This window comes from Aptenodytes forsteri, unplaced genomic scaffold, assembly GCF_000699145.1.
Source record: "Aptenodytes forsteri isolate BGI_AS27 unplaced genomic scaffold, ASM69914v1 Scaffold168, whole genome shotgun sequence".
Lineage (NCBI taxonomy): Eukaryota > Metazoa > Chordata > Aves > Sphenisciformes > Spheniscidae > Aptenodytes > Aptenodytes forsteri.
Genome location: NW_008796047.1, coordinates 868022 through 880763, shown reverse-complemented (window position 1 = coordinate 880763; position 12742 = coordinate 868022). Strand labels below are relative to the sequence as shown.

The following is a 12742-nucleotide window of genomic DNA, read 5'->3' as shown; positions in this document are numbered from 1 at the left end:
GACTCCTCTCTGAGAAGGAGTTTAGAAAGCAAGGGGGTCCTTTCTGAACCTCATGGCTCAACGGGAGGGTCTCCCTGACAGTTTTGTCTGACCCTGTTCTTCTATGCAGTAAATAATCAAGTGTACCTTGCCATCGAATCTTGCTAAACCACTGTCACATTTACCATTGAACTTTGTTAAGTCACTGTTTTATATCAATAAAGTATATTTTTGCTTCTCTCTTATGAGTGAAGTGCACTCTCGCTCCATCCGTGACGGGGGGGACATTGAGAGTGATGGCGTTTGTCTTCCCAAGTCACCGTTACGCGTGATGGAGCCCTGCTTTCCTGGAGATGGCTGAACACCTGCCTGCCCATGGGAAGCAGTGAATGAATTCCTTGTTTTGCTTTGCTTGCGTGCGCAGCTTTTGCTTTACCTATTAAACTCTCTTTATCTCAACCCACGAGTTTTCTCACTTTTCCCCTTCCGATTCTCTTCCCCCATCCCGCCGGGGGGAGTGAGCGAATGGCTGCGTGGTGCTTGGTTGCCGGCTGCGGTTAAACCACGACAACGTCTCAGCTGTGCTCCCTTCCAGGGAGGTGTGGGTAGTTCTCTTCCATTTGACATCTTTCCGAGCATTGAAACACGATGAGTATCAGGTCAACAGCAAACCTCCCACCAGCTTCAAGAAGGTTTGGATTGTGCCCCAGCCTGCTCTGCTAACAAGATGTGACGAGCTGAAGTGAACAGTTAGACAGAAAGCATCAGGGTTTCACAGCATATTTTGCCAGCAACTTATGTTTTTTCAGCTGTTTTTTTCTTTGTTTTTTTTTTCTCCTTGCACTGTAGCAACTCAAATCTATCCCAGGCTGCTTCTGACATTAACAAGACAGTGGATGACAGGCAAAATGCATCCACAAGCAATTCAGAGTCTCCCCGCTAAGTAATCATAAACACTGTAAGTTTGCAACAAAGCCAGCATCTGTCTTTCTCCCTCTGGACAAGGACTGCTTCCTCACAAATTGAGGCTCTGCAGGCTTTACAGCTGTTGGACAATGAGTCTGGTGCCTGTTATTTCCTCCTCCTTTTTTTTCCTTTTTCTTTCTTTTAATGTAAAATATCTCAGCATTTCCAGAACTCAAGTGGCCTCCTCCAGCAGTGAATCAATACAGCCAAGTGACGAGGCTTTAACTTGCTGGCTGACACTACTGGAATGGGCACAGAGGGGTTGTGTTACTCGCACATCCTCTCTTCCAAGGGTTTATTACCTTGGATCACATTTCTTACAGGGAAGCAGAGATGTATTTGGGGGCTGGGAGAGGATTTAACAGCACACAGCTTCTGTCCCAGAGGCGCTGAGAGTGAGGAGGCTGGGGAGGGTGGGCTGGACTTGGGAGAGCCCCCGGCAGGGTGGTCACCTTGAGCTTTGCAATTTCCTTCCAGACTGCCAGAGCATGTATAGAGCCCCAAAAGAGATCTTTATCCGTGACCTAAATGTAGGCAAGTAGAGAGTGAAGATTACTCTTTATTACTTCATTACTTTGATAGAGAGTTGATCCTATCTTGGATTGACTGGCCACATGACCATACTGTTTTCAGATAAATTTTCTATGAAATATTCTGAGGCAGCCTGCAGTGGACCCCACCTTTACAATGCTTCATCCATGGTGCAGTTAGAGAAGAGCCTGTGCCACAGTGCAAGTGGTGGATTTACCTCCCCCAGCTTGGTAGTTGCTGCCCCCTCAGCTGAGCATGCAATTCCTCCTGGGCAGTTTCAGTGCCGACTAAATAACATTTGTTCAAACCCCTCTCAGTATGTGGCTGTAATGCTGCTCTGTCATCCTGCACTACCCTTTCCAATGATGCCACCTTCTTACCCTGACTGTTAAGTTATAGCGGGCTTAATTTTACCTTGTTATGCTACAGCCGTCTGTGCCCTCTGCACTCCCTCTGTCTGCCGCCCTCCTCTGCAGTGGGTCTATCAAATAGCACATGTTGGATGAAATACATGTATTCTGTTTATGATTGAGTATAATAAAGTCTGGCTCCTGTGCCTTCCAGGTGGCTTTTGGACATGCAGCATTTAGTGCGTGAAGTGATTGATCTCTGATCTTTAAAATAGAGCTGTGAAGACCACGGTGAATTTGCATGCATGGGGAGTATAAAGCCAGGAAATAGCAGCTCTGAAACTCTCTAACCCCTGCCCTTTATTTCCTTGTGTTGAGTTTTCCATGTCTGACAATGCGCACAGTGGTGATTTATGTATAACCAGAGCAGCCTCCAGTGGTTGGATCTGTGAACTTTTTCAAGCAGCCCCTTATCTTAGCTCACTTGTGGGTTTTGCAGACCCCAAACCTGATTCCTCCCTGCTCCAAGCTCAGCATAGGAGAAGGGGGGAGAGCTGAGAGCAGCGGGTGCCCTGCTTATTCTGCTGGGAGCTGATTCCGTCCCTAATTGAGCTGAAAACAGCTGCTCCATCATCGCTGCCGCAGGCCTGCTGTGCACAGCAGTTTTTGACAATAGCTGAGATACAGGGATATCATAGCTGCCTGTGCCAGCATCCCACCCCTGTTGTAACAGCAGCACCCCCCATAGCAGGCAAGCCTGCCCGTCAGGGGATACGGGAAATCTCTGCCAGTGCTATCCTTAAACTATCCAGCCCTATAGGTATTCTCTGCGGTGGTGCCCATACTGGGGGAAGCCAGACCTTACCTCTCTGTGTCTTCGTAACTGTGCTCCCACGTGATCTTCATCTGCCAAGGACCAGATGATCCTTCTCAGTTAGTGGGCTCAGGCATCATGGAGTGATAAAGCTCGCAGGAAATGAGGTTGCAGGACACCTTTGTGTCCTGTCCTGCAGATGGATGCTTCCCAGAGGGAACAGCTTTGAGAGGATCACTGCCAGGAGGAGAGAGAGTTTTTGGGTTTGTCTTTTAAATTCTCGCCCTGTGCCTTGGTGATTAGTTCTCAGAGTGCTTTTTGCTTCTTAGGGCCCTTCAGGGCAAAACAGGTGAGAGATGGGACTCTGACCCAGGGGTGCAAGATGTATGTGAAAGTCACAACAAAACCCAAACGGTGTTTGTGCCCCCACCGAGCCTACAGACCAGTTCCAGTGCTCTGAATGGTCTCTTGTCTTCCAGGACAGGAGCTTCAGAAGCAACATATTGAGCTGATAAATCCTACCAGGGAGCAAGGAGCAACTCAGTCTCTGCTACATCACTGATGTTTATGGAAAACAAGAAGAGGAGGTGAGGCAAAGAGGTCTGGTTTGTGTCTAAGAAACTTCCCTTATAAAAAGATAGATTGCTGACACTTTTCCTTGATGCAGCTGCCCAGGCATTTCAAAGCATCTGAAATCTCATTATCTAAGAAGCAGTCACTAGCTTTGTTGGGGACTTCTGGCTGCTTTACAAAGCAATTCCAGTAAATTCCATTTATTGGAATAAAAACATAACAACTACTAATCCTCTGTTTAAATGACCAGTAAGTTCCCTGCAGGCAGTGCTCTGCCAAAACATTTATCCATCTAATTTTATTTCATGTAGTTTTTTTAAATTCAGATTTAACCTTTTGTGATGGGGGTTGTAGGCACTTCTGTTTAGAAGCACATTTTACAGACTACTGGGAACGTAATTCCTTGGTGCAGGGGAGGGAGAGGGCCTCTGCTTGTCTGTGTTAAAGGTGTCTTGCAGAGCTGTGAAAGTGCAAATTTCCTTTTAGGTTACTCGACCCCTGTTTTTCGGAGGAGCACTTCCAGGCAGAAGTGAAAAGCTCAACCTTTCTGCAGGTAAGTGGAATCATACCCCTTATTCAGGGTACAGGACAGGCTTTTTCCAAGCCGGCAGCATCACACATCAGTGAAATACTGTTAGCTCAGTGAGGACAGTGAAGCCAGCCCTCGCCCAGGACCTCCTGGGCTCTGTCCCTCGCTGTTGCCTGTGTGCCCCTGGGAGTCTGGGCATGGAGGAGCTGGAGCAAGCCATGGAGGAAGGGGATAAATCAGGTATCTGGGTGCTGCTTCTCATGTGTTGAACAGGAGCCAAAGGGTGGGACCAGCAACTGTTCCTCGCTGCCTGTTGCCTGGGAGCAGAGGCAGCTGGTGGCAGGGCAGCACTTCTTGAGGGCAGGAGCTTTTGGAGGCCATGCCAGGAGAGGGGGAGGCTGCTCCTGGTCAGCCCGCGGAGCTGTACCTAGTAGCTCTGGCTCTCTGTGCCTGGAGCTGGTGGCAGTGTAGCTACCTGGCATGTCACATCTGCTGCCCCAGCGTGGCTGATGGACACGGAGCCAGTCAGGGCTGGGCACAGTCACCCTGGGGGTATTCACACAGCAGAGCTGTTTGGTAAGGAGCGTTTGGGGCGGACGGAGCTGGACCCTCTGTTCCCTGAGGATCAGGTGAGTGTAGCTGGCAGGAGGTCTTATGGGGACCCCCTGGATCTGCAGCTCTTGCATGTGGGTCTCTCCTGGGACTTGTTAGCACCGGGTGAATATTTCCACAGGTGCAAAGGAACTGGAACAGACAAAGTCCATCATTCCTGGTACCCAGCTCCTACAGCGGCCAGCAGTTACTGCTTGCGGAAAGCAGTTAAGAGCAGGGCATATCCCAAATGCCTTCCTGAGCATATCCTCCAGTATCTGGGGCGTTACCAACTTCCTAGGCTGAAGCTGTATCCAGAACTTCATGGTGAAGGCTGAGAGATCTGAAATCCAGGTGTGTCCAAAGTCTTCTTGAACCCATGTATGCTGTTAACCTCCAGTACAGCTCCTGACAACCCTGTCATTTAGCTATGCACAATGGGGGGAAAAAAACAGGCCTGTGATACACTGAAGGGTGCGTGCTGCTTTGAGGCTTCACTCTTGGGACCTGTGCTGTCCGTGATGGATGTTGAAAAAGCCCAGCTAAACCTCATCGTGTGTACATACTGTGGTGCAGGTGGGACAGGATGGGTATCTGGTGATGCTGAGTTCATCCTTGAAGCTTCTGAGATTGTATCCTGGGATAAACACAAATTCAGCTGAAAACAAAACAGGAAATTTTCCTGGTTTTTAATCAAATAGGAGTGGGGGAGGGAATGCCATAAATCTTCCTAGGATGTGTCGTTTGGCCTGGAATGGCATGTTTCAGTTCTTCCTCAGGTTGTTTTTTCCACCACACTCCTACTTTCTGATTTGAGTCAAACTCTTAAATTGAAAGCCAGCACTTCAAAGGGAAAAGGAGAATATTCCACCTGGAAAATGTTTAACTGAAATATTGCAGCACTTCTGAAATGAATGGTGTCATTTAGAAAATGTCAAAACAAAAAGCTTCAATCTTTTGAGTTTCCTCTCTTTTTCTTTTTTTTTTCCCCCGAAAAAAGTATTCCCTGACTTTGACATGAATTTGTAAGTAGTTTGTCATCACCACATACATACCCCCCCACAGGCAAATGAAGAAAATGTCACTAAGCCGTGGCTCTGCCAAAGAGACCCTAGCAAGGGGGGAAGACAAGGTCAACTGTAAAAAAAACACCCATGAAGGAGCATCCTCTAGAGACGGCTACAGATTTATGATATGGGTAATCATGTCATCAGCACCACTTTATCGGCTTTTTCTTCTCTCCTTCCCTGCGCGCCTGTGGCTTTTGGGTTGCTGGAGGAGGAGAGAGAGAAAAGCTGACAGGAGAATTTTGATATGTTATTGTTGCTGCTGTTTTTGTCTGTGTAGTAATGGGCACTTACGTCTATGTCTGTGCATGCTCGCATGCGATCTCTGCATTTGTGTCTGTCTCCCTCATTCCTCTCTTATCCATCCATGCACAGCATGATATAAACAAACCTGCCTCTGGACATGTCATGGCTTAAAATAGATGTTCATACATCAGCCTTTCTACAGCAGCGGCGGCAGCAGCAGGAAGACATGGCCGACTGGATCTGACTACAACACTCACTTTGAGCCGAGAAATCACAGCCCTCACAAAGGTAGAGTAACGGGGTGGGCGTCTCCTTCCTCCTGCGTGTCTGTCTGTCTGTCTCTGCGGAGTGTGCGGGGCTAAGCAGCCTGCGCTCGTTCAGCAATGCCTCTTCAGAGCTCTCTCTCTGCATCTAGGCAGGCTCTGGCTGTTTCTCCCCTCCCTTCAAGCATGGCATGACTGGCAGAGGGGCTCCGGAGGCAGCCATGAGCGTGCTCGGGGGAGCGGGGTCCGAGCCCCTGGGCTTGGCTGCCAAAAGAGGGGGTACAGCCGATGCCTGTGAGGGTTTTGGGTGCCAGGAGTGCTTTGGGGTCTGTTCTGAGATCTTGGATGTGGGGCAGTTTCTCTTCCCCTGCAGCACTTTGCAGGGGCTGGCGTGGTGGTGTGTTGGGGGTGGGGTGCTGGAAGCCAGCTTTGGGCCTGAGGTTTCTAGAGCTACATCCCAGGATAGGTTTGGATCGCTATTTTTCCAGCCAGCTGTAGCAATAAGAGGGTCTGCTATTTGGCTAGTTACAGCCTTATGCTGATGATTTAGTTGCTTTTTTCAGACCCTTCTGCTGTTTGTTTCTTAATGCTGCCTGGGGCTGGTGGCATATGGCAGTGCTGCAGCCAAGGTCACACAAGGTTTAAGGGCCCCAGCACATGGCCATGCTGAATGTCTTTTCCAGGTGGGGTTTGCCAAGTCTGAAGAACTCCCAGTGTAAAGGAGTCCAAAATTCATCAGGGCAGGGGAGATGTGTCAGGGTGAGATCTGGCCCATACCCCGTGCTGGGGGAGTGTGGTGTGCTCGGTGCCAGGGATGAGCAGCGCGGGCAGGGATGACCGCTCCTGTGCAGCACCTCAGGATGCCAGGCAGGATCTGAACTGCCACCCTGGAACAGGGGGTGGGCAGGGAGACATCCATGAGTCTCTCTGGACTCCCTCTGAGCTCCCCCGTGCCCTTGCAATGTTTTCCTCCTCTGCACATTGCCAAGAAATGGCTGGAGGCTTCTTCCTTCTGCACCGTTGGCTGCTGGCCAGCACCTTAGGCAAAATGTCAAAGGAGACAGACATGCTCTGATCCAGCCTGGCCAGCCCAAGGTCGCTGCGTTTCCTCCCCGGAATCCCAGAGACAGTGGCCAGTGCTGAGCTGCTGCTGGGGGGGCTGTGATGGGATGCTCTTTGGACACCTTCCAGGGCAGCTCAGGGCAGCAGCAGTGATGGTGGGAAAGAGAATTGTATTCTCATGTGCGTGGGGTTCTGTCAGTGAGGCAGCAACAAATGAGCAAAAAAAGGCAGCTCTGACAAACACCTGGCTGTAGGGACTGTTAACTGCTCCGCATGGGTAAGGCTGTCCAGGGAGGTTTCTTGCAGATGTGTGACAAGTATCGATGTGATCTCAAGATTTGAGAGCAGAGCTGCGTCCTAGAGGATCTGCTCTGTAAAATGAGCTTTCTCATCCCCTGAAATTAACTCTTCCCACCCCAAACCAGTCCTAGATGTTCAAATGCAGTGGCAGGACTACTGCACTTGGAGGGGTTAATCCTGCCTCTCCCTCCCCACAGGCTTTTGTGCGTGGTCCGTAGGAGTCTGAGTCCTGGCCAGACTCTGCGTGGTGCCATATGGAATCCTCCACCTGTTTGGGGGTTTTTCCTCCCCAGTCCTGGTGGCTTGCCCAGACCTGGCCGCCTTTCATTGCTTCTGATTGCACGTTGGCAGCACCAGTTCTCGAGCTGGCATTGTCCCGCTGGCAGACAAAGCCCCAGAGCCAGCTCAGAAGGAAGGTGGTCCTGTGTAGAACATCTCTTGCCAATGTGGCCTCAACCCAAAGTTGTGGAGCTGGAGCAAAACCTCAGCCTGTGGAGACTCAGCAATCTGGCTGCCTCTCTGGCTTCCCTCACCAGCCCTGGCATCATAAACTTCTCCCCAGCAGTATTGCTTCTTGGAAGGGAGTGTAGGTGATACTCTGTCTCACACTGGGAACCACTGGGTAGCTGACTTGACGCAGCCCTCTCATCAGGAAAGTGAAAATTGGCTGCTTTGTGCCAGTATTCAGCCTGTGGAGACTCAGCAATCTGGCTGCCTCTCTGGCTTCCCTCACCAGCCCTGGCATCATAAACTTCTCCCCAGCAGTATTGCTTCTTGGAAGGGAGTGTAGGTGATACTCTGTCTCACACTGGGAACCACTGGGTAGCTGACTTGACGCAGCCCTCTCATCAGGAAAGTGAAAATTGGCTGCTTTGTGCCAGTATTTCTACAAAAGGGATGGAGTGAAAGGTCCCCAGTTCTTCTAATGGCATCTACTGCTTCCGCTTCCCTCACCAGCCCTGGCATCATAAACTTCTCCCCAGTGCTTCTTGGCTCACCAGCCCTGGCATCATAAACTTCTCCCCAGCAGTATTGCTTCTTGGAAGGGAGTGTAGGTGATACTCTGTCTCACACTGGGAACCACTGGGTAGCTGACTTGACGCAGCCCTCTCATCAGGAAAGTGAAAATTGGCTGCTTTGTACCAGTATTTCTACAAAAGGGATGGAGTGAAAGGTCCCCAGTTCTTCTAATGGCATCTCCACTGCTTCCGTGACAGGACCGTGGGTGGCAGCAGCAGCAGAAGTGACCTCCAGGCCACTCTCCGGCCTTCACGAACCCACAGGTATGCCTTGTGGGTCTCGGCAGCTCCAATGGCTTTCCTGTCCAGGTTCTCCAGGAATGGCACCAGGTCACCGAGCCGGGGCTCACGGGAAGAGCGGAACCACCACCCCATCCTCAGCGTCTTCGAGCTTGAAAGGTTGCTGTACACGGGAAAGACAGCCTGTAATCATGCTGATGAGGTCTGGCCAGGACTCTACCTGGGCGATCAGTATGTATCGGAAGGGGACAAGAACTGGGGGGGGGGTCAGGGCTATTTTTGTGAAATGGGGAAATCTGGGAAGGGGAGGTTGGGAAATGTGAGGGAGAGGAGGACACGTTGGGTGTGGTACATTGGGACAAAGGAGGAGGAAGGACATAAGCACAGCTGTGCAGAGAGTTCAGAGCACTGCTGTGGTAGGGTAGGCAGAGGTGGAGTGTCCGTGGAGTCAGGGACTGTGAGATTGACTTAAAATTCAAGAATCTTCAGAGTCTGGCATTTTTCCTTTGCATCCAGCTTTCTCAGACATAAATGTTTGTCCAGGACAGCCCTCACACTGTCCTTGGAAACTCTTCTTTTAACTAGCCTAAACTTATGCATCTCTGCACTGTTTCTTATTCTCCGCAGAGATATAGCGGCCAACCGGCGCGAGCTGGCTCACCTGCGCATCACCCACATCCTCAATGCCTCGCACAGCAAGTGGAGGGGGGGTGCTGAGTACTATGAGGGCACAGGCATCCGCTACCTGGGCATTGAGGCCCATGACTCGCCTTCCTTTGACATGAGCCCCTACTTTTATCCTGCAGCTGACTTCATCCACCAAGCGCTGAATGAAGGTCGGTGGTAAAGATTTCTGCGAGAGAAGTGGAGAGCAGGGATGGGAAGAAACTGCCCCAGGCGGGTGGGAAGCTGGATTGATATCCTATTGCTAAGCATCCTAGAAAACAAAAGTATTTCTAGCCTAGGATAGCGTTTCCTGCACTGGCTCACCTCCTCCAAAGAGGGAACAGGCTAGATGAGAGCACTGGCCCCCCAGGTCACAGCCCCAGCCTGTGTCCTGAGCTGTGGCTGCTTCTATTCTGTCTGTTTCGGGAGATCACGATACACTGATACCCTTTGCCAAGACGGGGACCTCAGTGCATCACAGTCATAGCATAACTGGGGCCCTACATCTAACCCCAGAGGCTGCACACCTGAGCCACAGCTCCAGGATGCACCATGGCAAACAGTTGGGTCCTCAGTACGTTTGTTAATTGGGATATTCAGTCTGCTGTGACACAGCCCCTGTGTTTCACCCCCAGGAAGGATCCTTGTGCACTGTGCTGTCGGGGTGAGCAGGTCGGCCACCTTGGTCCTCGCCTACCTCATGATCCGCCACCACATGCCCCTTGTAGAAGCCATAAAGACGGTCAAGGACCACCGTGGTATCATCCCCAACCGGGGTTTCTTGCGCCAGCTGGTCGCCTTGGACAATGCCCTGAGGCTGAAGAGGAGTGCGTGAAGGAGGATGAGAGGGTGGGAGCGTTGTGTGCGGTGCTCACCTGACCCCGATGCCCGCTGAGTGGCAGAGGTAGGGCTTTCCTCATGGTGCAGACGCTTGGCAGCTAATGGGTTACATGCAACTGGCCCCTGGGCCTCCTCCTCAGCTATAAGGGGGTCCCCAGACACGCGAGCTATTCCTAGTGGTAAAGCATAGGCCCTCAACCTGCAATCTTGCCAACTAGGCAGGCCTAACGTATAGCCTCCTTCCCAGCCTGCTCGCTCCAAGATGCCTCCGGAGGGACTCAGCCCCACGTTTCAGGTTACTCTATCCCTGTTGGCTCCAGGAAGCCTTCAAGGCTTCGTTCTCCCACGTGGCAGATGCAGTCCTGTCCCTCCTTCCCAGGAGACTGAAGCTCTGTGTGTTCCTTGTCTTGTTTCCCATTCGTTTTTGGTCTGTGTAGCAATGTGAATTAGGTCTGGTGTGTGGGCTCAGGCAAACAGGCCTTTTGTCGTAGTGTTTGGATGTCCTCCATGCCTAGTGTTAACCTGTAAAAATAAAGACAGTACTAAGGAAAAAGTTTGGCCATCCCTTGTGTGCTTTGGGACAGACTTCATGTGTTCAGGCTGGGATCCATCCCAGGAGTCAGTGGGAGGGCATCACCCTGAGTGCTCTGGGTTGAGATGGACCTGAAGTCCTCCCAGATCCGCCGTCCAGGGGCTGAACCTGTCAGACCCCACTGGTGGCCAGTGCCTGTGCTGGGCCTCCCCACTCTTTTTTTCCAGCAGTGGGGACAGAAAGGGGGGCTCCTGGTGGAAAGCAGAGCCAGGCTGGCCGTCACCAGGGTCGCCATCCATCACGAGGTGGCGATGTCGGTCTCCCAAAGGCAGGCAGGCAGGCAGGCACCAAGCTATCCACCCGGGCTTGCAGAAGGGCCAGCTGTCCACTGGGGCCTGCGAAAAACACCTTCGCCGCTTGCAGAGGGGATGGGCGAGCCGAGCCCCAGGCGGATGGCCAGGGCCAGGAGCGAGTGTCTGTGGTGGCCCCAGCCGCATGGGTGCTGGGGGGCCCCACGGGTTCTGGGCTGCCCCTGCACACTGCCGGCACTCATTGTCTGCCTGCTCTTATTATAGCCCCATTCTTCCTCCGCTTCCTGAGAGTGCACGAAGCACCGCTGGGCTGCCGGCTATATGTTGTGCTGAGATCACGTAAACACATAGCCAGAGGAGCCCGAAGGGTGAGCCGCTTGGCTTTGGGCACACTGAGGCCCATGCTGTAGCACCCCATCACTGCTAGCTGGTGGCCCCAAGCAACCCTGCTCCGGGGAACGCCTGCCTTTAGCTGGAGTTCAACAGGGAGAGCAAACTTTAGTTTGCAGCAGCTGTGGTGTCCTGTGTGTGTGATGCCCAGCTCCTGGGCTGGGGGCTCTGCTCTTACAGGCCCCTGAGTTGCCCCAGGGTGCTCAGGGCACAGCACCATGCCAGAAAGGCACCGGAAGGGAGAACAACAGACCGACTGCTGGCGGCGGGGCCGAAGTTACCCCGAGCAAGGGCTGCAGACACCGAGACAAGGAGGAACTGGCGTTGGGCAATGCGCAGGGCCCGGTCACGCTCTGCAGTGGTGCTGGGTGCTGCTGGGAGTGTTGGACATGCCAGAAGCTTCGGCGGGGGGGATTGCAGCTTGGCAAGGTCCTGAGGGGTGTAAAATGTCTCCCGACTGATTTTGCAATTCTGCTTTGTGCTCCTTGCTGCTGTGCAGCTCCCTTTGTGGCAGCCTGCTGCTAATCGGCCCCTGAACACAGAGCGTGGCTGTTATTTGACAAAGCTGGGATCAGGGAGGCTCTGAGCACGAGGGGAGACTGTGTTTGGAGGATCAGCAAACTAATCCAGAGAGCGAAATCACTGACAGAGCCCGTGGTGTGCTGTACCTTACTGTGTGCCTGCAGTGGCCGGGTACCTGTGTTGGGAGATCAAGATGCAGCGTGGGGAAGTACCCTGACTTCAGGAGGGCTGTCAGCACAGCCCCAGCCACCGGCAGCGGCAACCTGCCTGCTCCTTGGAGCTACAGGTGGAGGAGGACACACAGAGCCCACGATGCCGCCATCCCTGACACGGGGCACGTGGGGACCCACAGAGCCATTTCACAGCCCCACACTGCCAGTCCCGCTGCCCTCATGGTCACCAGTCACCTGCAGGGTCCGCAGTTCGGATGGAGATGCTGATCATGTCCAAAACCATCCCCTGCACAAGACCGAAGGCCACCAGGAGCTCGGTGCCTTCTGGGAGGTTCCCCCAAAGGGCTGGTGCATACACAAGGACAGGCTGGGCTCCAGCCAGGTGGCACGTGAGGCAGGTAATCCAAACTTGGGTCATGTGCAGGGCATTTCTGCCAGTCGATGGGGACGTATTTGAGCAGAGCCCCTTGCCAGTGCATGTTTCATGGGAACACGCATGGCAGAAAGGTGCATCGTGGGCACACGTGCGACGGGGATGCGGACACGCATGGCAGAAAGGTGCATCGTGGGCGCGCGTGCCACGGGGATGCGCATGGCAGGAACGAGGATCATGAAAACGTGCGCGGTAGGAAGGTGCATCGCGGGAGCAGCCTGGGCCCCAGCTTTCTCATCGCTCGCGGCCCGGGGAAGCCGTGCCCGGAGCTCCCCACACCTCGCCCTGCCCCAGCTCCGGGGGCCGGCCGGCGGGCGGCGGCGCGGCCCGCCGGGGTGCTCGGCG

At 52.9% G+C, this 12742-nt stretch overlaps 1 protein-coding gene across 1 annotated transcript; it reads left to right on the top strand.

Moving 5' to 3' along the window:
• The first annotated feature begins 5807 nt into the window (after positions 1-5807).
• On the top strand, positions 5808-10586 carry DUSP26 (dual specificity phosphatase 26). Its single transcript, XM_009286170.2, is given in 5 exon segments — positions 5808-5910; positions 5913-5934; positions 8489-8761; positions 9158-9366; positions 9832-10586. Coding segments are annotated over 5 exon segments (792 nt in total). The 5' UTR covers positions 5808-5822; the 3' UTR covers positions 10032-10586.
• The last annotated feature ends 2156 nt before the right edge of the window (positions 10587-12742 follow it).